Source organism: Perissodus microlepis, chromosome 20 (assembly GCF_051167445.1).
Source record: "Perissodus microlepis isolate ML-2025 ecotype Zambia chromosome 20, ASM5116744v1, whole genome shotgun sequence".
Lineage (NCBI taxonomy): Eukaryota > Metazoa > Chordata > Actinopteri > Cichliformes > Cichlidae > Perissodus > Perissodus microlepis.
In genome coordinates, this window is record NC_140480.1 from 9,374,063 (window position 1) to 9,402,057 (window position 27,995).

At 40.5% G+C, this 27,995-nt stretch overlaps 1 protein-coding gene and 1 long non-coding RNA gene across 7 annotated transcripts in view; one reads left to right on the forward strand and one right to left on the reverse strand.

Moving 5' to 3' along the window:
- Positions 1 to 27,995, forward strand: part of nphp4 (nephronophthisis 4) — a 198,624-nt gene that overhangs the window by 75,748 nt on the left and 94,881 nt on the right. For 3 of the 4 annotated variants that reach the window (XM_084916277.1, XM_084916275.1, XM_084916279.1), the window contains 3 exons: positions 14,673 to 14,891; positions 15,419 to 15,560; positions 18,445 to 18,497. In XM_084916277.1, the coding sequence (XP_084772403.1) occupies positions 14,673 to 14,891; positions 15,419 to 15,560; positions 18,445 to 18,497 (414 nt within the window). The remainder of the gene's footprint in view (positions 1 to 14,672; positions 14,892 to 15,418; positions 15,561 to 18,444; positions 18,498 to 27,995) is intronic. The other variant, XM_084916276.1, reaches the window with a different exon arrangement.
- On the reverse strand, positions 544 to 27,970 carry LOC146364106 (uncharacterized). Of its 3 annotated transcripts, none has more exons than XR_014798852.1 (4): positions 27,750 to 27,970; positions 21,840 to 21,923; positions 21,181 to 21,370; positions 544 to 790 (listed from the first exon to the last, which is right to left on the reverse strand). It is a non-coding gene; the product is annotated as an uncharacterized LOC146364106 (long non-coding RNA). The 3 variants fall into 3 exon arrangements; XR_014798853.1 differs by lacking the exon at positions 544 to 790 and adding an exon at positions 19,308 to 19,322 and having other exon boundaries at positions 27,750 to 27,900; XR_014798851.1 differs by lacking the exon at positions 544 to 790 and having other exon boundaries at positions 20,875 to 21,370; positions 27,750 to 27,967.

Sequence of the window (27,995 nt, forward strand, 5' to 3'; positions counted from 1 at the left end):
AGAACAATCAAATTGTCATCTACATCCCCCCAGAATAGCAAGGGAGGGTGTCAAAAACTACCTTCTGCCACACTCTACTTCCCCACCTTCACCTTCTTTGGCATAAATGTTTGAATGTTTGATGAGGTGAGAGATATTTAGTGGGTGGAGGGTAATTTTTGTCTCTGTGTGTGGGAGAGGAGTGCGTGTCTGTGTATCTGCATCCTGATGTGTGCATATGTTATTTGTGAATGTTAATGCACAGGCTGCTCCTTCTTGGGTGTTGACTGATAAGGATTTGATGCGTGCTGCCTCCTGAAGAAATCTCACCCACCCGCCCACTGCATCTTGCACAGTCCTGCCATACTATCGGCTGACTGCTACGCCCTCACACTCTATATCTCTGGCTACCAAGAACAGTGTGATGGGACACTATACAGGTCCCTTGACTGTGTCGCAACTGTCAACTATGTGATGCTTCCGAGGTGTTATAGCTGTATTGAGCCAGGGTGTATCTTCAATGCAGACAGCTTTTCACTGCCAACAAGACTTCACACAATTCAATTCAATTCAATTCAATTTTATTTATATAGTGCCAAATCACAACAAAAGTCACCTCAAGGCGCTTCATAGATACAGAAAAAAACCCAACAATCATATGACCCCCTATGAGCAAGCACTTTGGCGACAGTGGGAAGGAAAAACTCCCTTTTAACAGGAAGAAACCTCCAGCAGAACCAGGCTCAGGGAGGAGCGGGGCCATCTGCTGTGACCGGTTGGGGTGAAAGAAGGAAAACAGGATAAAGACATGCTGTGGAAGAGAGACAGAGGTTAATAACAGATATGATTCAATGCAGAGAGGTCTATTAACACATAGCGAGTGAGAAAGGTGACTGGAAAGGAAAAACTCAATGCATCATGGGAATCCCCGGCAGCCTACGTCTATTGCAGCATAACTAAAGAGGATTCCGGGTCACCTGGTCCAGCCCTAACTATATGCTTTAGCAAAAAGGAAAGTTTTAAGCCTAATCTTGAAAGTAGAGATACTGTCTGTCTCCCAAATCCAAACTGGAAGCTGGTTCCACAGAAGAGGGGCCTGAAAACTGAAGGCTCTCCCTCCCATTCTACTTTTAAATACTCTAGGAACAACAAGTAGGCCTGCAGTGCGAGAGCGAAGTGCTCTAATAGGGTTATATGATACTACAAGGTCATTAAGATAAGATGGGGCCTGATTATTTAAGACCTTACTTGACACCACTTGAGAACAACAAATGTGAGGGTTTATGTGTGATTGCCGCCCCAACCTCTTGTAAGATTTTTCAAGCGCAAGTATAACTGTGGTGGTGTTTGAAAATCAGTGGCTTATGTTAGTGTGTGTGTAATCACACATAAGGACACACTGCAGGCCGTGTTGAGAGATGCCAGGCTTTTGGCTAATGGTATTTAGGGAATCACCTTGTTGGTCAAAGAATGCTATTTGTAAAACTGTGTTATCATTGAGATTTTTTTCATACTTTTTCTAACAGAGCCCTTAAGTTCAAAATTGTTCTTTGCTGAGGTGTCTGTTACGTGTAGACAAAAGACTGGATCATCCCTTGAATTAGGTGCCTTTTCTATGCTTGAGTGATTCATAGGTCAGTGGTAAGTGGCTTAATAAGCAAACACAAAAAAGCAATAACCTCTCAAAATGGTCAGGTACAAGCACTGGATTGAAAATGGGTGTTAAAGCAGCTAAAAAAATGACAAGAAAGTTTGTTTCAAAATAGAAAGACAGGTTTTTTCACCGCACTGTAGATAAACTGAGATGCTAAATTTAAGTATACATATTAGTTATACAATATATTAGATGGTATATTATATGCATTAGAATAAAATGAAAGTCCATCTGTTTAATAGAATTACAGGATAACTGAGTACTGTAGGAAAGATGTAGAAACTGACATAAACTTGTTAATAAACTGAAGTATATTGCAGTGTTTTTGCAGAATAACGTTCATCGATTCAGCAATAACAATAATACAGTAGCTTTGTTGTAAAGTTTGGGGGCAGTGGGTGTTACATTCCTGAAGCGTTCTGTTTGTTGCATGTGTGGATTTGTCTTTTGAGTTATGTATGGACATCCTGCTACTTCCTTTGAATCTGATCTTTTAATGCCTATGCTGACACTAGATGGTGCTGTGTAGTGCAGCTTGAAAAGAGTTTCATCCGCTACAGAGCTGTGCTTGCATGGCAGCAACATGCCAGTCTGCCTTACTGTTTTTTCCCTTTGATTAAATAAAATTATATCTTTTGATGTATTCTGAGGGGGATGAGGTGGGTGAAAACTGTAAAACAATTTTGTTGAAATCCCTTCTCTTGCAATACAGAGGCAATCACCTGGTGCTCTGAGACTGCCTACATGTCTCATCCTTGCTGTGTTGAAAGCCAGTCTGCTTCTCACAGTAAGACAAAGAACAAGGATGGCCTCCTTTTTTACAAAAATTGCATTGCCCTTATCGCCTTTGGTTATGAAGAAAGAACATCATGCAGTGTCGTCACTTATCCTCTTTGGTATTTTTGATTTTGGCTATGATCGGGCTCCTTTTTTTTCTCTCTCTCTATTTTTTGCCTGCTCTCCCACTGCCATGCACTCTCTCTCTCTCTCTCTCTGAGAGCCTTTGAGCACCCTTTTTTTTATGCTCCTTAGCAGTCAGAGGGATGGAGATAACAATTTAAATGAAGGAGGCTGGGGAAAGGAGAGGAACTGGGAATTTGTCTGATAGGCTGTTCTCAGAGGATATCTGGGGTCAATGAACTTCAAATAATCAACTTTTCTTTGCCACCACACACACACCGTGCCCACAGTCCTTTTACTTGCTTGCTCTGTGTTTTGCTATTTCATTCTCTCTTATCCCTTTGACACCATTGTACTATGCTGCCCGACACACCCCAAAGTGCCTGTACTTTGATTGGGTGAACACAGGGGAACTGTGTCCTTCTGTGTCCATTTTAACACACTTCTCCATATTGCTTCGCTTAATGTCGAAGAAACTGGGGGGGGGGGGGAGAAAAAGACAGCAGTGCTTAAGAGTTGCAGTTAGTTGCTCTGCTCACTGCCTTGCTCAGTAATTATGATGCTACAAAATATTAAGATGAAGGTAACCTTATTTTCCTCCATCTCTTACTATGTTTTTACTTTAATTGCTTATGTATGCATGTCATTGATTTCTTGGACGAAATGTGGCATTTTTAGCATAAACTAATACCTACTCCAATGATATGAGAGATAATGAGAGATTTAAGAGGGTTTCAAGGTAAAAGCTGCCGCTTGACACTTCTTCAACTTTTGTAGAATGTTGAAAAATTCCTCTCCTACCTTTTGCAGTGTCCGTGCTGATAATTGTTGGCTTAATTTGTTTCAGTTGCTGCCCTCTGATGTTTCTGCTTTCATCACAGTGTGATACAGTGCTTTTGCTGTTTGGTGCTCTTTGATCACAAAATATTTAGAGAATTTACTTTTCTCTGGCACAGACTTCTTTACATATTAAATGGTTTGAACTAAATCCATAGATTTATGTCAGTGCCCACGACCTTATTGTGAAGCATTTCAGACTTACTTATATGTGTAAACCAAGCAGTTAGTGAACAAAGTAAAGGTCAAGACTATTCACAGCCAGTGCCAGAAACTATCCTTGAACATCATTAGAGGTTACACTTTTATCCCACTTACATGACATATAAACCCAATACTGTATTGGTGTCAAGAACTTTTGTTTTTATGGTAAAATGAGAAGGCCTTACACTTACAATAGAAGGTGAGTAAGGTAAGTTTATGCCAACACAAACAAATGTGCGCAGTTTCATGCCAGCCTTGTAAAAATTTTCAACCTTTGTAATCGCTCCTTTCTCAGCTCCTTCACATGCTCTATATAAGAAGTGGAAAAAACTCTATTCATGATGTACTATTCAACATAGCACATCATGCTTTTAGTTATGCACTTAAAAGTTTAAGTGAATGCCTTCCATAAGCTGCGGTTTGCTCACTGTGCGAATACTCGGGTCACTGACAACTGATGCGAGGCAATGACGCCTCTCCTAATTGTTTTCTGTCAGCACCAATTTAGCCCCGCCGTAACTTCATCTGAGACATCTCTGCCCCTGCTCCTGCTTGCTGATTGCTGCCTCTCCTCAGCTACCGTTAGCGCAGCAGTACTCATCTATTGAGCCATGTAATACAGTTACATAAAGCTTAATGCAAGACGATGGGGCTTATTGTTGTCCGCCTTCTTCTGCTGACAAGCACTAGCTCATTGCTAATGGGTGTGGGGGTGTAGGTTGGGGGTGGGGTGGGTAGTCCGGAGGAAATCAGTGAAGAAGGCTCTGCTGGCCCTCGTGGCTTTGTCCTTTTGCCAGGAAACAATTTGTCGGGGAATTTGACAGCTACAGCCATCCAAAACACTGACACAGGGAATGAAAGATGGAAAGATGGAAAGCAAAATGGATAGATAGACAGAAGGGAAGGGAGGGACATTTTAAGAGAGCTACTTGGTTTCATCCTCTCACTAACCACTGCTATGCTTCTGAGAGAGTGTCAAAAGTGAATCACATCCTCGGAACAGTAATTGGTGACTCTCCCAAGCTGTTTCGCAGCAGCAAACGTGTGTTGCTGAAAAAGGGGTTTGACAGTTTTGCTATGTGTCATGTACTGAAATGGGATCTCAGCTCGAGTAACTGGGCCTGCTTGCAACCAGTGATAAAAGTGTCACCTGCATCACATTTTCAGGTTGTGCCACCTTTGACCCTGACTGCATTCATTGAGTGGCACAGTTGATTACTGAGCGTGGGAGGAAGTGTGACCATTAATGCATGACCTTTAAATGTACTCACTGTTTTGCCCTTTCCTGAGCTCTCACGCAGATGTATGCAGACGCAGGTCTGAATTTGGCAGCGTGCCTATGTCTTACATGCTATTTAAAGCAACTTTCCAATTTAAAGAAAACATGGTCATATGAAAGAAACAGAGTTGGGGTCGGGCGGCGTTTGTGAATGTTGCATTGTTTGCTGGCTGTGGTTTAATTTAAAACTACAATCCTAATACATCTGTTAGCTGTCAGAAGTGACAGAGAGCAATTTCCAAATAAATGAGACTGATGACTACAGTGGGTACAGAGCTCATGGAGAAATTAGCAATTTCCTGTATCCTGAACTGTACAGAGAGATCTGCGCAGGGAGTTGTCAGAACATCCTGCTATAGAGACGATTAAAGTCTGCAATAAACCGCATGTACACTAATGCAGTATACTAGTATTATACTGAAATGAAGCAAATCATTTAGAATTGTGCTGAAGATTGTTAATTCAATTCAATTTTGCACATATGGGACCAAATCACAACAGTCATCACAGCGAAAACCCCACCAATCAGCTGACCTCCTCTGAGCAAGCACTTGGTCACAGTGGGAAGGAAAAACTCTGTTTAAACAGGAAGAAAGCTCAGGGAGTGGTGGACATTTGTTGTGAGCATTCGGAGGAAGACCGGAAAAAAGATAATCTGTAACTAATGATTAAATGCAGAGTGATGAATAAAACAGAGTAAAAAGAGGTGATTGAAGGAGAAACACTCAGTGCATTATGGGAGCCTTTGCTAAACAGTAGAGTTGAAACTTAACAAAGCAAAATTGTGAGTAATATGTGACTCTGCTCATGTCTTGGTAAATTAGTGCTGTGGAAATATATGTCACGGTCACTTTATTTTTTTCATTTTTCTTTAACAAAACTGAAAATCCCAGCCCTTCTGGAGGTGTTTTGGCAGCCCATTATTGTTCATCCCAGGAACATTTTGTTCTGTTTTTACTCAAGCATTGTCGTGTTCCCACAATTGACTGCTCACTAAGCTCTCCTTTAGCAACCGTTTCAGACAGTGGTGAGGAAATCATCTCCCCTCTTGCCAGAAGCTATTACATTGTTTTGCCTGAAACTGTTGCTAGTGGGTTATATTTGCTGTGTTCAGCTTGTAAATGAATCTAATGTTAGTTTCATGGGTTGGTTGACCCTCTCTATTTTTCATCTGCCGTTTTAAAAGGAGAACCCTGTTGAGTGGTGTTATGCACTTGATGTTTGCGGGGAAGAAGATGTGTTGCTTGTGAGCCAGACTTTTCCTTTGAAAATAACATGTAAACCCACAAAATGAAGCAGCCCTTTGCTTGTAAGAAGTGTTGATTACTACTGTATGTAGTATACAAGTTGGTTGGTTGGAAAATGGGGGTTAACAAGTTCTTTGCTCTTTCCTCTTCTTGCTTTTTCCACTGATATGTGGAGTATCGCTTTCACCATAACCCCACGCAGACTGATTCAACGTGTTCAGCAATCCGAGGCTTGACAGGCCTGCTGTGTTGTCACAGGTGCAGTTCCGCCTTGTCTCTGTGCCTCGACAAGAGCTGAAGTCGCTCTGTTTATTGTGCTAATTAGAACATCAACATAAGGAAATACTAAGCTGCTCCTCCGGCAGCATATTAAAAACTCTACTGTTAATATATTGAATGAGCCAATACACACTTGACTGATGGCTTAGTAATTGTGGTTCAGAGTCTTACGTGGGCATGTGTCGCGTTTGGTATTTGACAATCCTTCCATTAGCTGAGCTATAATAAATATCACTCTCTTAATGATCTTTTTATTCTTCTCTCTGTCTCGGTTGTCACTGCCAGGGGATGGAGGATAAACAGTATGTGGAGCAGAAAGCAGTGACATAGGTTGTGGCTGGGTTTATTAAACGTGATGGTGTAGAACTTCTCCTCTGTGCCACAGAGGATCTTATTTGGGTTTTAATTGGCTCACCGACAGGTATTTCCCTTAAGTAGCTGTTTGTGTGCTTTTGAGTGTGGGTGTGTGTGTTGAGTGGTTTTTGTGGGCCCCTGCAGGCTTTAATGATGTTTGCTGAATGAAAAGTATCTTGCGAAGCTCTTCCCAATCAAATGCTCATCAGAACATCTTCTTTACTGTAACACCGCTCTGTGAACTCACGAGCCCCTCCCTTGGTCGCAGTTCTTCCCGTCTGCTGGCATTACATAACGGGAGGGTGGAGACCTCCCTCTTGGTGTGGCCCGCTCCCTCAATGAAACCGGTTATATATTTGTTTGCTACTGATCTGAAATGTCATACAAATGTCAATTAAATGTTAATCAAACATCTTAAGCAAAGTAATGTCATCAGGATTTAAAAGTGATATATTTAGCTCATCGGTGGCCTATTCTGAGGGCATTGCTCCCCGGGCCCCCGCCCCCTTCCTTCCAAATGTGAAGCTGAGGCAAGTAAGGCTGCGTGCCGCAGAGACAATATTTCGCCCGCCTAATTAAAATGAATGTCAGTTCTCCCCCCAGTGAGAAGTGCATCAATCTCCCCCTGCGATTGGCCCAGAGTGAGTCTTACCCTGTCAGTGCCTGCCAGCAGTGCCATCCTTCTCCAGACGGATGCAGGGCCCTGGCAGCCAGAGAGGCATTGGTGATGATGTTTGCTCATCTAATGGTTTTCTTGTGAATGGCCTCTCAGACTGGGGCTGTGTTATTTATTTATTTATTTATTTATTTATTTATTTATTTATTTATTTTGGGGGGGGGGGGGTTTAATGTAGATGAGATTCAGTCCAGACTTGATTTTCATTTAAAATAGCAGTTGCATAAAGAAGTCAGTAGCATTTCAGAGACATTTGAAGCCCAATCAGCTGTAGAAAAGTCTAATTTAGCTTTTCCTCTCCACTGTTCCATACAGCTCATCACAACTAGGGCAGATTAGACAAATCTGAGTCTGCAGTATATCAGTGTATCAGTGCACTGGAGACGAAAAATATTACACGATTAATTTTGAGATATCATGTCGACAGGTTTGTTTTGGAAAAGGTATTTGCTTGGCGTAAACTCTCACGCGCACGCGGTGTCATTAACTTTCAGCGAGTGATTATATAAGCTTATCGTATTACGATTATCTTTTGGTGATTTGAATTTTCATGCAAAGAGGTACGAGTGATCTGATGCTTTGATGAGGGATTGATAATCATCTGAAGCACTTCATATTGTCGCTGTCAGTTAAATGTGTCTGTATTATTTTAAATGAGAAAACTACTGATTATGTTTCCACTCGCCAGAATTTAATAAGGCATATGTCATGAGTTGAGTTTGTTTTTGCACCCCCTCACTGTGAAAAAAACAAAACTCAAATGGTCCATCACTTAATGAGGCTGGTCCAAAGCGGCGGACCAGCCAAGTGATGTTAACGTCTGTGAAACTGCTAGAGTGAGGATAAAAACCTCCATCCTGAGCATTTTGTCTGTGCCTAAACTATAATTTTCCTAAAAGCCAGCAAAATATCTGCTAATGGGTTTAAACGTTTCACTATGCTTCTTTTCAAAAAAACATTCCAGAATAAAATTGAGCGAGTCAAACGCTTAACCGTCAGAGCTATGTCTATCGGTGTGTACTGTCGAACATCAAAGCTCGAATAAAAGACGTGCATGTCCACGGCAAATTGGCCTGAGCCTGAGTGACTATCATGAACACCTCCTTGAAGTTGTGCCTGTCAACAGCGAGAGCTGAAAAGGAACACAATTCCTTCCCAAGCTTGATTTGGCCTTGGTGAGCTGAATAGAGCACAGAAGCCTGCTGGGTTCATTTGGACTACTTGTACAGATGGATGAAAATGTGAGTGGTTTAGTGCTCTTAAGTTAATGATCTCTGTGCATGTTCTCTCACTTCCTTCAGGGCTTCTCATTGTAGAGAATAAGTAGCGGGAGCTGTGGGCCGGTGCCTGTCACAGGGTCTTGGCTGAAATAATGACTCGAACAGCCCAACAGACTGCGGTAATGGTAATAACTGTCAGACTTTGTCTCTCATCAATGCTCACATCCCCCTAATTTAGGATTAATTCCTGCCATTCTCTAGAAAGCCCCGAGTCGATGAGTGTCTTGCCATTTTTCTTTGAGCTTTTCCAAAAATATGTTTCTGCATACTGCTTTATCTCAGCGTATCGCAAACTTGGCTCCTTCATATTTGTGCACATTAAGAAAACTTAAACAGCTACAGCAGGAGCCAGTCTGACTTGGTGGTTGTTCCTTAAATTAACGGTGGCTTTCCCCAGTCCCTTTTTATATGTTCTTACTTTTTCTGAGTTAATAAGTTGTAGTAAATTGCACTGGTAAGTGTCTGTTCCTCCAGTTCTTCTTGTCTGCTGGGATATGCGTTTTCAGCTCTCTTTGATGTGCAAAACTCGCCTTCTGTCACCTTTATAATAATTTCCTTCTTCCTGTCTTCTCCTCGGTGTCCCCCAAAAGTTTGATGATTACTTTTCTTGCTCCGGGTTACAGACGTGAGATCTTTGTTTCCACTCTGTATTATGTTTGAGAACAGACACACTTATTTGTCTAGAAATGCTGCAGCGTTATGTTTTACACTTCTAAACAAGGTTGATGGATTCTTCCCTTAGAAAACACTTTACCAGTTGGAGCAATTATGTGTGCGGTGACATCGCTGTTATTGTTTTTTTGTTTTTTTTTCTCAGTGCAACTTTATGAAAAAGTTTGCCGCTTCTCTGGTTTTGCCTCAGGCTTTTGTTTCTATTTTTTCCCCCCTCCCCGGTGCACTATTGAAACAAGTGCAGGGTTGCTCTCTGAGTGAAAGTTAATGGCTCTTATTTTAAATGTAGCCTTTAACGCTCAAATCAACGGTGTAATCACACTTTGGGGAAATTGGCTATTGATCATTCTGCCTTGTCCGACATAGTGACCGGCACAACAGTGAACATGTGGAAAAACAACTTTCAATTCAAATGACAAATTCTTTCGATTAATTCAAATGTTTCCTCCCCAAAACGGCGCGAGTGCAAAGAGTCATATTTTATTGCCAGTGAAATATAATGCAATTGATTTGATGTCTCTCTGCTGTCACCAGCAGGCTTTGCAATTAAGTCTCACTGACACACTGTGGTGCTCAGAATAAGTCGATTCGTCTGACCCTCTCGCCAACTTTCTTCTCACCAGAGGCCCTTAACACAAATGCGTCAGCTGACTGCCTCCTACGGTGCTGTGCTCTTACCACGATACCGTTAAAGCCCTTACACCTGCATGTAGATGTGCCATTGATCTCGGCTGTCGTGTAATCACGGAAATGAATATTGTAGCGCTTAAGCTCCTGCCTTTTGAATTCTGATGACTGTCTCTGTGGAAGGATTACATGCATATTGTGAATTTTTCTGCCTGGCTTTGAGTGGAACTATTATCCTGTTTGTTTACTCAAACCTCAAGAGTCCCTTTGAGATCCCCTCAGTCCTATTGTTCGCCACCCCACGCTTTTGGTGCTTTAGTATTTTAATTTTTTTGCAGTTCATATGTAGATCGCGCAGTCCTGAAGCATTTTAAAACCGCTGTACTGAAACCGTGACAGTGATTCACACGTTGCGTCTCAAAGAGAATTATTTCTTGGTGTGATATCTTTCGTTGCCATTGTTGTAATCGCAGAATTCTGTTTTTGTAAACCTGCCAAAAGAAGAAAAGGCAAAAAAAACCCAAACGCCTCCACTTTGACCTTTTAATAACTTCATATTTGTAACTTTGATGGGTGTTTAGCTCACTTCTCATTCCTTTTAGATTCCCATTCAGCTACTTGATGCAATTTTGAACATGGGCTCAGTTTCCTATGATTGGAAGACTGAAAGTATGATAAGCATTGAGTTTTGGACAGATAAAAGCTTCTTCTTCTTTTTTTCCAAGGCTGTAGGCGTCCCTATAGAAAAGGCCCCCTGATTGGTCTTTTGTCTCTCTCATTCTCTCAGAGCTCGGCCAGCGTTTTTGCTCCCGAATCACTCCTGCAATATATTCACTGAATAATACAAGAAGTGAGCGTTGGGTCATGTGCGAGACACTCATTTTGTTCTTTCCCTCATGTTCTGCACGGAGCACAGAGACGTTACAGACACAAAGTACGAAAAAAAAAAAGAGACACATTAGATAAATTGCCTTGCAATTTTTACTGGCTACTCCCTGTGCCATAAAATGATCTTTCTCTAGTCTACTCATTTGAACAAAATCATCGCTTTGAAAATAGACTTGTTTGATTTAACATTTCATATAAAGCATCCTATTAATTCAACCCCCATAAAATAGAAAAACAGGCAATGCCTGAAGGGGGAATACACTGCTATCTGTTTTATGTCTGCCATATAGTTCTGAAGTTAAAAAAATTGTTGTTAATGTCTGTGCTACTAGAGGGTAAAATTATAGTCTGAAACTGGCTCCCTTTCAAGAAGAACGGAGTATTGATCAGCAACTTTGGCCACTTAAGATATGTGAGGCTTTAAAGAGTTTCTTAGATGGAATAACAGACCTTTAATGGCAGGACTGGGTAGTCTCCTGCTTAATTCCCTCTAAAGTGTCACACAAGCGACAACCATAGTGTTTACATGAGTGTGAAATTGGCAGGTATCTCGGCCCAAACACGAAAACCAAACACAAAGTCCGAAGGTTGGTTTGTCAGTATAAAAGGAAGGAAACGGCAGTCGAAGAACTTAATAAACACTGCAGGTTTAAGTGTTCGTTTATTGTATATTATAAAAAGCGAATATTCAAATTTGCTGTCAAGCAGGGAGCTGACATGAATTTAACCTTTACACCTTTACCACAAGTAGTCCCTGCTGCAGTGCACTTTCACTTGTAGTATTCAAAATGTCAGCTCCATTAAGCTATCTGAACACTTCACTTTGGGCTTTGTTAACTGGGCAGTGAAATTACTTTGCATAATTCATAGTAAACTGGCATTTTGAAGCAGCCCTCAACAGAAAAACAAAGAGTGCGCTGGTTATTTTTCACAGGAATAGAACAAAATGATCTAAGTTTAAGCTTACATGACAAGGACCTCTTTTGCAAAGGTCAGTGCACCGCGGTGCTATAAGAAAAATCTCTCAAGGAGGGACACCGTGGTAGATGGCTTGGTCAACAAAAGATACTACAATAACCATGACCACACAGATCACAATTTATTTAAGAAAGCAGGGCACAGAAATGCACCAGTCTTGCTTTTCATTCACCTTAGATGGTGTTTCATCATGCCATATTGGATTTGTAGGTCTATTAATTGTGGTGGAAACTGGCAGCTAATTAAATAGCATGCAGTCATTGCTGTGACAGTCAGTTGCTTGCTTGCAGTGTCCAACTTTATAAAAACTCTAGACTGACTCATCTATATGAGGGTTTTGCACAAGCTTTCATGTTTGAGGCTTAAGGCTCTGGCTGGGTATGTATCAGAATTGGCATATTTTAATATGGTTGCTTCAATAATCTTTTTTTTTTTTGTTTGTTTTTTAAATGGCACACGTTCCCGGCCACAGCGTCTCTAGCTCCAGTGTCTCTCACTCAACAGGTATGCAGACCAGGCCGAATCTGAAGCTTTCTCTTTCATTTAAATAGAAATGTGATATCGCACCGAAAAGTCTTCGTTCGTTCTTCTTCTGAATCTTTCGTTGATATTATGAAAGTAGAATTTTATGAATGTGGGCATTCGTTTGTTGTTATCTTTTCAGTGAAAAATGTCTGATAAAAACCATGTTTTAGTTCAGTGAAATCGAGAAGGATGTCACAACACATATATACTCATCTTCTCCCACTATACATTTCATCTAAAATGTCTTAACTGATTTAGAGATGTGCCTGTCGATTACACGACATCCCTATTTTTCAGAGCACTGGGATTAATTCCTGTGTTTGCGTGCTCTACCCTAGGCGTGCTTGAAATGGATGAACTTCCAACCAGTGTTTATCTGTATCACATCCTATTTAGAGAGAAAGTGTCCACTTACTGTTAATGCCAGTGTCTAATCTGGCTACAGTCCCACTAGAGAGTCCTGTATGATTTTGAGTGGATTGAGTGACTAAAATAATTATTTATTTACAGACAATCTGAGTTTTTGACAATATTACTGATTACACAGTGTCCTGATTGGTAAGTTCAAGATTTACAAGTGATTGCAACATCCACTCTTGAGGCTAAAAGATAACTACAGCAATTGTTAGGAGTTGAATCTCAACAGAAACTGTATACGAAATTGTATACGCCAGCTGGTTGTGGTGACTGTTATCAGGTAGCTCCTTCTGCTGCTGTTAGTTTAGTGTGTTAAACAGCAAATGCCATAACATGGATTGTGGAGCATAATGTTATTTATGCTTAAAGAAAATGGTTTTACTACAAATAGAAAGCCTGGAGAGCCTATCAAGAACATAATCAGCATGGCCCTGCATTTATTTGGGCCTTTTGCCTTTGTTAGACAGTGGAGAGTGAACAGGAAAGCAGGGAGAAAGGCTGGCAGCAGATACCCAGCAGAGGGGGTTTGGGTTGGACTCTGACCCAGGTTGCTGCATTTCAGCCTTGCAGCACCTGCTCACCCCATCAGCCCAACTGGTGCCCATCCTGCTTTTATTTTTAAATCTGGGAAAGTTCCATAAGGCCTACAAGGCCATACGATAACATGATGTGTAATTGGGAACTCTGCTGAAAGATGGTACTGGATTGTGAATGAACATCTTGAACTCTAGTGGCAAACAGGAAACAGAAACACAATTACACAAATGCTGCTCCCATCTGGAATAGCCTCTGTGGTACTAAGTAAGATACCTTCTGTCTAGTGAATTTTTGACTGGATCTATCATGGTGAAGACTCTTTTAACCTTTTGGCTGCTCTCCTTTTATATACTGAAGTAAAAAGTGACTTTATGGAAAAGCAGTTCTGCTTTGCTCTCCTACCTTTCCAGACGATGGGACTTAACTTTTTATATAGAATGAAGAAAGAACTGAAACCATCACACTCTGAATATCATTACTTTTTTTTAGTTGACCTTTGCAAGAGTGGTTTTAGATTAGTTTGTAGATTATATGGCACAAAATTAGCTAAAATCTCCTCAACACATTGCATGGATAATTGTATTCTATTGTACCTCTAAGAGGTACTGTATGACATTTAGAATAAAGACACTACTTTTATGACTGATTTTCTATAGTGCCAGACATGGTGTTACATTAAAGAACTATTCTCAGTGGAATTTGAAGCATTCAGCAAACTATTACATGGCCGGCTTTGTCTTGGAGCTGTGTGGGGCTAGCAGGCTTGTTGTGTATTCTGTACTGTCCTACCTATGATTGATTACAATCGTCTGAGGCTGACCAGCTTATTAATCGATTCAGCAAAACCACTGAGTCTCTCTGTGGATGATTTAAAGCAGAATGTTTTTTTACTTTTCCTGGGACGGCTGAAGTAGAGCCTCAGCGGCACTGATTGTAAATCATGTTCAAACACAGCAAAGCTGCTTCCAAACCGTATGTGCGATGTGGGATTTAGAGAATGCTCAGTGCTAACGACAAGCACCACCATGCCACACAGTTTTAAGGCCTCATGCAGTTCATTTTTGTGATTAGAGATAAGGATTTACAAGTTAGCAAATTAAATTATGTTTTTGTTCTTTGGTTGTACTTGGAGACTGTTAATGCTCTGCTTTATAAATTAAATAACGTTATCAATTGATCACAGTTAAACACTGTAAAAGATTGTAATTATTCAGTTGGATGAAAGAGAAAAGACTACATTCAGTTTAGTTTTTACAACAGTTTAATCACTGGTTTCTTTTTGCGAGATCATCATATCTATGTCTGAATTCCCTATTCTTCTGTCATTTTCCATCAACAGCTATCTGCTACCTCTACATCCCGCGCTGCTTTCTTGCATAGCCTTCGTTGGGGGATTTGGTGTCCCTTCCAGGAGCCAGCTGAGTGGAAGGGGGAAGAGATACAGCTTGTATTGCAAGGAGGTGCAAAGCCAAACCCTCATGGAGCCATGGTCTACAGCACAGAGGTGTCTGCCAAAGCTCAGAGCCCTGCACCAATCTCAGCTCCAGGCACAGCTCAGGTAATACAATGGCACAGAAGAATGCTTTTGTCGAAAGACTAAAATGTGAAGAATCCACTGAAAGGTGTTTAGACGAGGTTTTTCAGCAGCCTTCAATACTCACAACACTGCTTCCCTGAATTCAAAAGCTTTCACATCATCTATATTTGCACTTGGGTTTCATGCTAGGCCCCCGTACAGTACCGTTCAAGGTCAGGTTCTATCATCCCTGAAGGCTCTGCTCTGAAATTCTGCATGATATTTTATAGTATGGATGTAAGCAGCTGTCTGCAAGTGACATTGTTTTGGTGACGGTATCAAAAATTTCAAAGGGTGCCCAAGTCGTCCTAATATGACTTAACTTTTCACACCTTGCAGAGGATTGCAACACTGCTTGGGTGTTTGGAAATAACTGCATGTCACTATCACGTCTTCTTTCTTCTGTCAGCTTTTTCATTCGTTTCCCTGCAGAATCTGAACTCTTCATTCTGTTTTTTGTTTTGTTTTTGTTTTTTTTGTTGAAATGTCTGAAACTTCCTTCACTCAAGGAGGTCTCAGAAGCAAAGGATATGATCAAATTTTGGCTGTCATCCAGCCTGGAAAGGAAGGCATCCAGCCCAAAGCCATCCCTGAGGATAAAACAGGAAGACGTGCCTCGCCAGAGAAGATCACCTTCATCACCTTCACAGGGTAAATATCATTATGTAATTCAAAATGGCTTTTTAAGCACACATTAATTGGAAAGCTCATACAAAGACTTTTCCTCCACAAAAAGACATAAAAGGCTATTCACTGCTTACATCTATAATTTTTTAAAATGGAAACTGTGTAGTCTGATTTCTGTGCATGCGTGTGTTTTTAGGTTGGGTGCACTTCAATAGTGCAACGGCACCTGTTTGCAATCAGCCAAACTTTGAAGCAACAGGCATCGAACTAGCCTGTCTTGTGCACGTGTTAAATAGAGCCACCTGCTCTCTACATGATCAATATACTTTATGATTGGAGTCTGGGGGGAATAAAGGATACATCAAAAGGGATAGGTGAAGACGTTGGCTGTCCATTAGGGCCTCTTTTATATTAAACCTGCATTACTTTGCAAAATCATCTTACATCTGCTCTCAGAGTGGAAATTCCATGTACCTCGATTTTTGTTTTGTTTGTTTGTTTAGTGGTTTTTTAATTGATCTTAGTCTAGCCGCTCACCCAGGACCAGTTTGTTTTGGGAGGCCCTACAAGGAATACATTGCCCCAGACTACGTAGCTCATAAGATCATGTGGACACACAAAGCCCTTCACAAAAATAAGGTGGCAGTTCACAAACTGGGAAATTAAATTTAATAAATATAGTGACTCAAAATAACTGCTCAAATAAGTGCCCAGAGGCGTTTCTGGATGATTGCTTCTACAAGAATATTGCATATTACCAAAATATTGTTGGTGGTTTGTAATATTGTTAAAGCTGCTGAATGTGGTGAAACTGTTTAATGTTTAAACTGGAATTATTCTTTAATATTTTGCAGTAAGACACATTTCACAGTTCAAGAACAAGCTCCACAGCTATCAAGTGTGAAAACATATGACTGATGATTGAATTTAATGAAAGCCTGTGTTTAGACAGTGCACACTGTCTTTGTGCTTTTTCAGCAACTCAATTTCTGCAGACATTCAAAAAGTAGATGTGATGGATATCGGGGTAAAGAATATCAAAGTGGTGCTAAAAAACATATTCATGATTCATAATAAGCAATAAGTAACGGTAAGATACTCTTACTGTGGGACTCTCTTTGTTGAGGTTTTTGTGGTAAAGCTTTGAAAAACATTTTTCCAGAAATAACATATCAGCCATGTATATTGGCTCTTCTTTGCTTTCTGTAAGCATTACGATGAAGAGTGTAAAATTAAGTCTGAACCGTGCCCCTTATTTGTCACATTGGTAGGGGGTTATCAGTGGATGCTGTTAGATTTTTCCAGCAGAAGCTTCTTCATTTTTTTTTTAAATCTTTCCCAATTAAGCACGGATGTTCCACGATACTCTAAAAATAACTGCTGAACCCTGAGCTTTGGAGGCCTCCCACTGAAACAAAGTTCTGATTAAATATTCCACATCCTGCACGCAGCCAAAGATAAATGATGTGCCACTGCCTGCATCTCTTATTGAAACACAAACTGCTGATTTGCTCTGTGTCTGCCAGTGAATTGATTAAAAAAGTGTAGTAAACACTGCATACAGCCACTCAATCCCGGTGACAGCAGAAAAAACTTGAGTGGACCCAGGCTGTATGCTCGATGATTTACCTTCCTAATGATGCTGTTAACTTTTGAGACAAGAATGCGGTTGATCAGGGGTCTACTTCATCGCTGTGTGGAGAAAGCTTCTGGCAGTGCGCATTGTCAGTAATGACATTTTAATCAGTGTTCACGCGTCTTCAGAGGGTTGCCCAAGAAGCTTGAATGATTTGGGCTGGTGTTCAGAGGAGAATGAGACCATGAATCACTGCCATTCTTTGATTTAGGCAACTTGATCATCCTCAACTTTGTTTTTTTTCCAAGACTGCATTTGCATGGATTTAAACATATGCCAGAAAGGATGCTTTAAACTGGAGATAGCTTATTTAAATGCACGCTCCATCTGAAATTCGCTGTTATGAAAGAAAGAACCCGATCTCAGAATGATTCTTTAACTCATACGGTACATGCTGACTTTGCATTACAATGTTGGAAATTCTGAAGTCTGTACGCTTTTATTAATCTATAATTTAGTCGCTGAATTCTTTGTCGTTTACGTGACCATCATGCATCACTCCCTGTTGATGCCAGAGCACATTTGTGAAACAGAGCCAGCCAGTGCTGCACCATGTCCACTCTGTGTGCACGTAGTCCGAACAGATGGGAGCTACACTAAGACACCCCAGGCAAACCGAAGCAATTTCCAAAAGGCCAGTCAAGCCCAGCACGGAGAACGAGACAGCGTGAGAGAGAGGGAGGACAAAGGGATGCTAGAGAACCTTTCATTTCAGTATTACCATGGCTACGAACCAAAATCTCAGGAAGCATTGTCAGACTTTAAAGTCAGTGTGAAATTTAAATCCAACTCACCTCCTTATCTGTGTGAAATTGGATAGATTTGTTAGGTCTGTAAATAGTTAGGTATTCCAGTGCTCTGCGCGGTTATATACTCCACTGTGCACTGCACTGAGTAAACATTATCACAGTGTATTTTTTTTATACCTCAAGATGTCAGCTCACCTCAAATCCAATCATCAGGAAAGCAATTACAAAGGTGGCATTTTGCAGTCAACTTCTATTCCCTCTCACAAGCTAATATTCCACTGAATGTCTAACCAAACTATAAAATGAACTGTGCTACCAGGTGCAGAAAGCATGTGGAAGATATTACAATGTTGTTAATTAACCTTGTTAAACAATGAACTGGAGCTGTTAGCACATTTCCAGATGAATAATGAAGACTTCAGCATGAATACGTCGCAGAAGTGGAAGGCTTTTACAGATGTGTACGTTTCTAGGTTGAATGCCTTTATCTTCTTTGTTGTGCGTTTGTTTTTCTTTTTTCTAGGTCGGAAACGCATTCCACCAGCTTCTCCTCCAGAATCTCCTCAAGGCCCTGGGGTAAGACACCTTCTCACCTATTGAATTTTACAGGTGACCTATAATACTGGCAAGTCAAGAAAGCTTCTCTCTAAAGTTCCAAGTTAATACTTAAAACAAGTAAACCCTTTTTAAAGCTGTCTTTTATACTCATACTTATTTCAAAAGGAACCTGTGTCAGTAGGTCCACACAGACTCTTTTACACAAACAATTAGTCAAAAGGTCAGTCCATTACCTGCTCCAGTCATCTGTCATTTATTTACCTGCACTAATATTTGCAGGAACTTTGCTCTGTCTCAACTCATTACTGAGAAAAATATGTCACCCTTTAGCTGTTAACTGTACAAATTCCTCCAGCAGGAACATTTCAATTCTTTGGAAGCAGTCCTCTTGAAATGATATATTTAGCATAGCTTTAGCAGGGTCATGTGGGTTCTATGATAAAACTGCAATTTTTCATGTTGTATTTTATTATGGTGCACTGTTGAATGCTTGGAAATATTACAGCAGCAGAGGGGAGGGCACACAGGCTGTGTGGTTTACACAAACAATGAGGTTTTCTTCCTGTGACCCTGGCAATAAAACTTTTGTGTTTTATTCTGCTGTTACCTGAGTGAAGCAAGAAAAAAGCAAACGCAGTGTCTACACTTTTTGAAAGGAACTGTTATGAATGCATTTTGGTTCAAAGCTGACCTGGATAGATTCCCGCCTGCAGAAAGCTCCTCTAGCTGCCCCTTGTACATGGACACAGCTCCCCTTACATGCTCTTTAGACAGGGATGATTAATTTTGAGAGACCCACACTTAGGTTTTGTCTGGTTTGTCGACAGAGATTGCAGGTCAGGTCTATAAATTTAAAAAGAAAAAAAAAAGTCAAGAAAAATTCATTATCTGACCCAGATCTCTCAACAACAGTGGAACTAGGAGACATAATTAAAGAAAGGCACGGGGCCTCTCGCAAACACCCCCCTCTCAATTCCCATCCTGTCACAGAGTGACACTTTGTTTGTAGTCGCACTCACAGCACCCTTCATTAATGTGTAACGTATGAATACAGTGGCAGCGTTGACTTCTTTTCTCTAAGAAGAACATCACAACGTGGCTTAGGTGTGCAAAGTGACGTCTGGACAAACAAAAACATTTCTAGAGAAATGTCCTTTGGACACACAAGGCCAAAATGGAGATGTTTGGCTGTAGTGCACAGTGCCACATTTGGTGAAAACCAAAATTGTCAAGCTTGGTGGCAGAGGGGTGATGATTTGGGCAGTCCAGAGAGCTGTGCATAAACAAATACCTCCAAACCTCAATGAAAAGAAGTTCATAATAATGTGAGAGAGTCGATTGCTTCAAAATAGAACAGAAAGTAACAGGACACTTAACTCAAAAATTTGAAGATGTAGAGAGTGCCCAGTCAGAATGGTACCAATCACTAGTGAATATGGTTTGTTAAAGGGTAAAATGTAAGCCATCCTCAGCATGAAAACAGCAAATGCAAAGACGAGGTGAGGTTCAAACATCAATGAACAAAGAGGACTTATATATAAATATTAAATAATGCTAAAAAATGATAGAGTTATACTTTATGTCCTCAAGAACGATTAAAATGTTAATATGCTGGAGAAAAATTAATAATAAATGTAATTATAAGCAGCGATCAATACAATGTTATTGATTAAACGGTGTTATTATGACAAATGTAGTTTAGCTTAGAGCTCAAATGAATACGTTTTACCCTTTAATAAGCATTAAGAAGTATACTCAATCGTGAGTGCCGGCATTCTGTTTGTAGCATCATCCCTCAGCCTAAGTGAGAAGTGTCAGTGGAGACTGGGAGTTGTGATGGATGGTGCTCTCTCTCAGGATGAGGCCAGTGACACAGAGCGGAGGAGGAGGAGGAGGAGAGACATCAGCTCTGTTTCAGTGTTGGCTCTCTGGGCCAAAATGAGTCTGTATTGTCGACTCATTTTAAATTGAACCAGCTGGGAGCTGTGAGATCATCGCAGCCTTGAACTCTAGAAATCGACCCTCATTTTGATTAAACAGCAAGGGCGGTGGAAACCTACAGAGGGCAGCTCCCAGAGGTTGGGAAGAGACAATTCTGGTCATACTGGGCAGTTCTTTGGGGATGACATTAAAAGGTGGTTGTGCTTAAATTAATCTACCATTTTATATAGAGCTCACGAGTCTTATCATATCAAATTCCCAAAACATTCGGCCCCGAATTATTCTGAAAAAATAAAAATACAAAATTTGCTGACATTTCTGCATATTTCCACTGCAAATTAGGACACTCTCATATCCTATTTTTCAAGGATTAAGGGTTAAAGTTCAACTGCATTTTCCCAAAAGGAGCAATTAACTTTGCTTCAGAGGAGGAACGCAAATCATAAGACAGAAAAACACAGCCCAATTTTAATAAGCTGCTGATGTAAATTTTGGAGAAAAACAATCTGTGACCACAAGTGGCCATTACAGCACACTGAATTAATGGACAAACCTCATTCTAGGTTTAAAAAGATGATTTTTCATTTTTAAATGCCTTTCAATGAGTTGAAACAAAAACACTCCAAAAACAACAAGAGCAACGGCAAACATATGTCTTTAGGCTAGACAGAATACCTAAATGCAGAACTGTGAAAACAGGTAGGGTGCAGAAACAAAGAATCATCTATTTACAAGCTTAATAAGAATTCAGATTGTTTACCGAGTGTCTTTATAACAGAGGAAACCAAGAGAGCCAGGGGGAAAGGTTCAAAGTGGCAGCTTGTGGATTGACCAGAGGAGACGAGTTTAGTGAAGCCAGGAAGATTAATCTGTGGAACCAGGAGATCAGTGCAGCTCCAGAGCAGAGGTGGATAAGTGGCTGGAGTTTGGCAGTAACTGGAAATTTTTGTCTGCGGACAAAAATGAAAGTGGGTAAGAAGTTTAGCAAACAGATCGGTGCACAGGAATGGCTTGACCTTGAATAACTGGGTAGAGGAGTCTAGGATCTGGTGATGTGGTGAAATGAGAACTGAGACAGTGTTTACGGTGTTATTTAAGTGACCTCCTGGCTGGGAGGTAGTCAAAAGTAGAGGGTATAACAGTTTGACAAAGCTAACTAGAGGCTTAAGTGTCAGATATTTTGAGATGGTGTCGACCAAAACAAATGCAAAAGTATTTTTTAAATATTATTCTGATATTTTATAATATCACGCCACATAAATGAGCCTCACTCCTGATTATGTAGATAGGCAATTATTTGCCACCATATCAACCATCATTGTGTTGTTTTTTTTCTTTGTTCTTTCACCTCTGAGTGGTCAAAAAGCATAAACCAAGGCAGCTTTAAGTAAACGGTAAATATTTAGCACATTCACATACACTCCTCGGCGAATAATGGTGAAAGGCAGCAGTTATTAGTGCCTTAGATGCTCAGTAGATATCTGGTGGCCATCCAGGATCTTTCTGAAAAAAGAAGAAACCGAAAACGGCGTGTGAATCAGTGCCACTGCTGTTGGCAGCCACCCTACATTTAATCAAAACTCTGTTAGCTGTTGCAAAATTCACAAATACAGTCTATCATTCTCCCTGTCTGTTTTCCTCACTTTCTTTTAAACATGTATGGAAAAAAGTGCTTGTTCAGTCTTATGATGATATTTTTCCCTGTTCAACAAAATTTTCCTTTTCTCTTCAACGTGCATGTCAGGTGCTGATTAATCAGTGGCATCCTTCTCTGAGATGGCTCTGTAAACAAGCTGCATGCTTTAGCTCTGTGCGCCGGCATTGTGGGATCTGACAACTTTCTCTTGCTTGCATAAATTATTGATCTTTGATGCTCTCTCTTTGCCGCGGTGCAGAATGCTAAAGATCCTGTGGTATTTATAGCCAGCATTTGGAAGAGCAGCTGAGTTTGTTTGCCTCTGTTGATGATTTCTCTCATCAGGCTGCGGCCGTGTTTCAGGGTCGCGCTTGTGTTCTGTTGACCCAGGTGGTCTTGTAGTCTGGGGGCCAAAGGTGAGACCGTGTTTCAGTTTGTTGCTGGCAGTGAGCTTGTTCGACAGCAGGCACTTGCTCATTCGGACCTAACTTTTGCAGCCCTCCTTTGCAAAGTGTTGTTTGTGTCTTGTTCTTATATCAATTAAAACAATACTTGGGGTTTCGCTGCTACATTTTATTGTATGACTTTTGAAAATCTAATTATTATTGTTTACTTGAAACTCAATTTCATGCTTTGATGGAAATCACAAGTATACAGCTACTTTGTAGGTATGCCTGAACTTCAAATTGAACATCAGAAAGAGGAAGAAAGGTGATTTAATTGGCTTTGACTTTGGCATGGTTGTTGGTGCCAGACAGGTTAGCCCTAGTATTTCAGGAGCTGCTGATATACTGGGATTTTCCCACACAACCGGGGTTTTTAGGGTTTTTCAGAGAATGGTCCAAAAAGAGCAACTGTCCAGTGACCAGTAGCTTTCTGGGTGAAAATGACCAAATGGCTTCAATAAAGGAAGGCAACAATAGTAATAATACTAATACTACTACTACTACTACTACTAATAATAAAAATAATAATAATAATAAGCACTTTCAAACAAAGTGCTGTACAACTATTTGAAACTAAAGAGATAAATAAAATAATAAAAGCAATACATAGCAATACAAGTAAAAATCAGTAAAAATTTAAAAACTAAAAGCCATAGAATTAAGACATGTAAGACAGGGTGAACAAATGTGTCTTCAACTTAGTTTTAAAAACCTCCACAGAGCATGCCTGCCTAATATCTTGAGGGAGGTTGTTCCACAGAAATGGGGCACGAAAAGAAAAAGCACGCTCTCCAATTGTCTTTTTTCTGGCTCTAGGAACCTTTAGAAGGCCAGAGTCCTGAGATCGCAGACCGTAGATTGTAAAGGTGTAAAAGGTCGGAGAGGTATGAAGGTGCCAATCCGTTTAAAGCCTTTTCGGTGAGCAGCAGGACCTTAAAATCTGCTTGAACCTGACAAGGTAGCCAATGAAGAGATCTCAGTACAGGGGTAATGTGTTCAAATTTCCCAGTTCTTGTTAAAATGCGAGCAGCTGCATTTTGCACCATCTGTAGACCTCTAAAACGTTTCTTTGGTAGCCCAGAAAGAAGAGCATTACAATAATCAATACGTGAAGACACAAATACATGGACAAGAACCTCTGCAGTGTCGCTTGACAAAACTTGTCTGATTCTGGCTATGTTCCTCAAATGATAAACGGCGGTCTCTTTTACATGAGACTCGAAGGAGAGCACCATGTCGAACCACACGCCCAAGTTTTTTACCTTGTCCCTGCAATTTATGACACTATCATCAATTTTCAAGACAAGTGCTGAAATTTTTGTGGCTCAAAATAACCATTCGTAACAAACAAGGTATACAAACGAGCATCTCTGAATGCACAACACATCGCACCTTGAAGCAGACAGGCTAAATCAGCAGAAAACTCCACTGGGTGCCACTTCTGTCAGTTAAGAACTCAGAACCGAGGCCTAAGTTTGCACAAACTCACCAAATTTGGACAATAGAAGACTGGAAAAACTCTGCCTGGCTTGAGGAGTCTGAATTTCTGCTGCAACATTCAGGTGATCTGGCATGAAAACGTGAAAGTGGAGGATATTTTCTTGCATACTTTGGGCCATTTAGTGCAAAAGCAGCATTGTTTAAACACCACAACCTACCTGTGGTGGACATCCTTTTATTCGTGCAGCCAACCAATCTGTAGTAACTGTGTGTTGCTGTCGTGTCAGTATGGACCAAACTCTCTGAGGAATGTTTCCAGCACCTTGTTGAACCTGTGCCATGAAGAACCTGGTACTAGGAAGATGTATCTAATGCATTGTCCGGTGATTGTACAGTATTGATTCAAGCTTAGCTTGTTTTCTAATACATTACAATTGATTTCTGTTGGTGCTGGTGTTGTACACTATATACAATATGCAGGTTATAGCTTACTACTTTTTCTTTAGGGGATCATGTGTACTTCATTATTCAGCATAAGTCTTTATTTCTTTTTTGAAATAATCTTTAAGTTTAAATCTCAGATAATTGTGTTATTGCACATGTATGTCGCACATATGGCATGACGATGTGGAAAATCTGACTGGAAAATATAGAGTTGCATTTAGGGGATGGCACATTATTTGGAGCTCCTTATAGACGGAGCCTGAAGATTTTCCTGCTTTGAGGCTTTGAATTTGTGGGACTGGCAAGAACTGTAGCAAATACTGCGTGGGATCAGTATTTGTTAACAGTTAATATTATCTTGGAGAAGTGTGTCATGTTTGGTCTAGTTAAAACAGCAGAAGACGTCTTTTTAAGCCAACTAATATATATATAAAATCCTGCTTTGGTGGTATTGAGCTGAAGCCCCAAGAATGACAGCCAGTAAGAGAGCATAAGTCTGTGCAAACCAAATGCTCGTGGCACCAGAATGCTTAAAATAATATAATCCATAACAACATTAAAATTCTGCACACTGTGCCTTTCCAGACAAGATAAGTGTAGTATACAGATTGACTGTTAAAGGGGCAGTTCACCCAAAAATCTAATTCACATATGTTTTTCCTCTGTGGCCTGTAATGCTGTTTCATGCATTCATCTAGTTTTTTTGTTTGAGCTACCCAGAGCTCAGAATCTCTTTTGGATTTAAAAAACTCAACACAGCAACAATGTCTTTTTTCCAGAAATCATGACCCAGTTACTATAGAAAATCCGCAAACCTTTTATGTAGTCACAGGGGGACCCTGGCAGTCATAGGGTGAGATGTGACAGCCTGTCTATGATGGGGCCCAACACACACACACACACACACACACACAGAATATCGAATCACCAGTTAGCTGGTACCTGGAGAGAGCCCTGCCTGGGTGAACATGCAAGCTCCACGCAGCCTGTGAATTCGAACCCACGACTTCCTCGCTGTGAGGGAGCAGTTCTAAACTCGGCACTGTCCTCCCACCCACACCCCTTTTTTTTTTTTTATTTCACACCAAAATAATTTACTGTAGATGGATGGAAGATATGTGAATGTAATTATGAGGTGTTCTGTCCATTTGACCTCTAAATGAGACTGAATTTTGTATATATTTGGCAGCTATTTTTCTAATCATATTTAACATTCTTAACACAGTCTTAACAAGCTGGCAGTTTACCTCATTCTCTGATTTCCATGCTCTCTGTACGCCAGTTTATTTTACTATTTTTACTCAGCCTAGATAAAAATAGCAAAGATTGTTGGCACAAAGCTGGACCACAAGTTTAGACCCATATGTATACAGTCCCAGTATTGAGCCTAAATATAATAGCCCAAAATATAATAGTCCTCAAACTGTTATGATGATCTACCCAACATAACAACACAGATACAATTAAATTCCCACACATTACGTTTAAGTTATTTCTGCTGTAACAGAGAAATATTTTAGGAATATTTTCACAATTTTGGTATTACTACTTATATATACAGTTGTATTTAATTCAGTGGTTGTCACTATATACTATAACTTGTGTTTCTCTACTGTTACACATTAGAGATCACTTGTCTCCCAGCCACATACATTCTTACTGAACTATAAGTACTAATGTTCACATTGTGACTTGCTTAGATGGTTATATGTGTGGTGCATCAGTAATATTTTCCACCTTCAGCTTTCTTGACTTCTCTGCCTGTTGTTCTCAACATTTCATCCCAGTAATCCCTGCAACATTTTCACTGGATCTCATTCTAAATCCTCCTCCCTTTAAAGCGACGCCTGACTATTATTTCCTTCCTGTGAGTCACATGGTGAGCTTGATCCCACGTCAAGGCCTCTCTCTCTGTCTTTCTCTCTCCTTTATGTGCGCGTTCTGACACTAAGAGAGCGGGCAGATAAACATTCATGAAGCTTCTTGAAGGAATGATGCTGGTTTAGCATATACAGTGGATACGTGCAAAGTTAGGTCCTTGACTCTAATGGAAATATAATCGTGACAAATGGTCGAAGAGCACACAACAAATTCTGAGCTCAACAGTCTGCAGGCTAACAAACAGTTATAGTGTCAAAATATCTCCTTGTGTCACCGGTACACACTTTCTTTCTTTTCCTGCCAGTCCTGCAGTGACTACCATTTTCCCTGCTTCCCATCTTATTGGACCTTCTCCACCCACTTTACACACATGCTAATTCTGCCAGTAAACCTGCCACTACTGATAAAGGCTCAGTTTTTCTCCTTGCGAGTCTGTTGGAGTTTCTTTTGTCATTGTGTGCCAACTGCTACCCGTGTCTATTCCCACCTGAATTCCACCTGAATCTGCCTACCCGTACTTACTGTATCTTGCATTATTCGTCATTAAATTACTTGACTTTTTCCTTCCTGCCAGGCACATTGATTTGTAAGAGCAGAATTGGAGATTCTGTGTGTGTGAGGGAGGACAGAATCGTGAGCATCACAGATGATTTGAATATGCTGTAGGAATTATATAACTGCATTTGAGCAGGCACTAAGGAGGCTAAAGCTCAATATGAGTAAAGATGAGGTTTTGGTAGCTTATTCACCCTGTTACAGTACCCCTTGCCCTAACTGTCAAAATAAAAGCTTCGACAATAGACTGTAGTGTTATACTATGAGACAGAGATGTAAACAGACCAAACAGTGTTTGTTGTGTTGTATTAAAATTAACCATTCACTGATCTGATCTCAAATATATATGCAGGTGAAGCCTTTATAACAGAGTCATTTTGGAATTAAAGGTTATTGCAAAATAGAAAGTAGCTCCATATAACGATGGCTGTGTCAGCTTCCTGATTATTGCTGTTTCTAGGGTGATTTTATTCACCCAAGGTAGGGTGTCCTATTTATTCTATTGTCATGAATAATTATAATTATTTGCATGAATAATAAATACAATGTTTAAATGATTTAAACCATTAAACATGAACATACATAGCTGGTGCTCATTGTAGCTTCCAAGCACAATCCCGTACTCAGAAATCTAATAAGCCTGATACGGGGTGTATGGATTTAGTGTTGTCTAATCCCACTCCATGGGGGATTAAGAAAACTAATATTGTAACAAAAACAATTTTCATAATAGACACGCTGCAAATCTGAGGATCAGTCACATCTCAAGAATTTGGCTGTCCATCCTTCCACAGTGCCAGTCCACACTTCTATTATAACTCGGTTTCCTCACGCAAAGCAGACTGAAGCATTTGTTTCATGCTCAGATCTTTCGTCAGCAGCACGTATTTCCACAAGACACATATGTACGCATTCACACATACTCACGTGCAGGTCCCATGAAGCTAGAAATGACACACTTGGCTGTCAGGACAGACAGGCTGAGGTTAGAACATTGGCAGCCGCAGTTATGCCACGTCTAATTGCCTCTCTCCGTGTATTCTCCTGTTGTATGTGCGTGTGTGTGTGAGATTCTCTCACGCAGAGTCGTCTACGTAGTGTCTTTCACGCCTTCTGTGTGCAGACGTGATGACTCAATGTGAGATCGCATGCATGTGTGGATATGTGATAGTC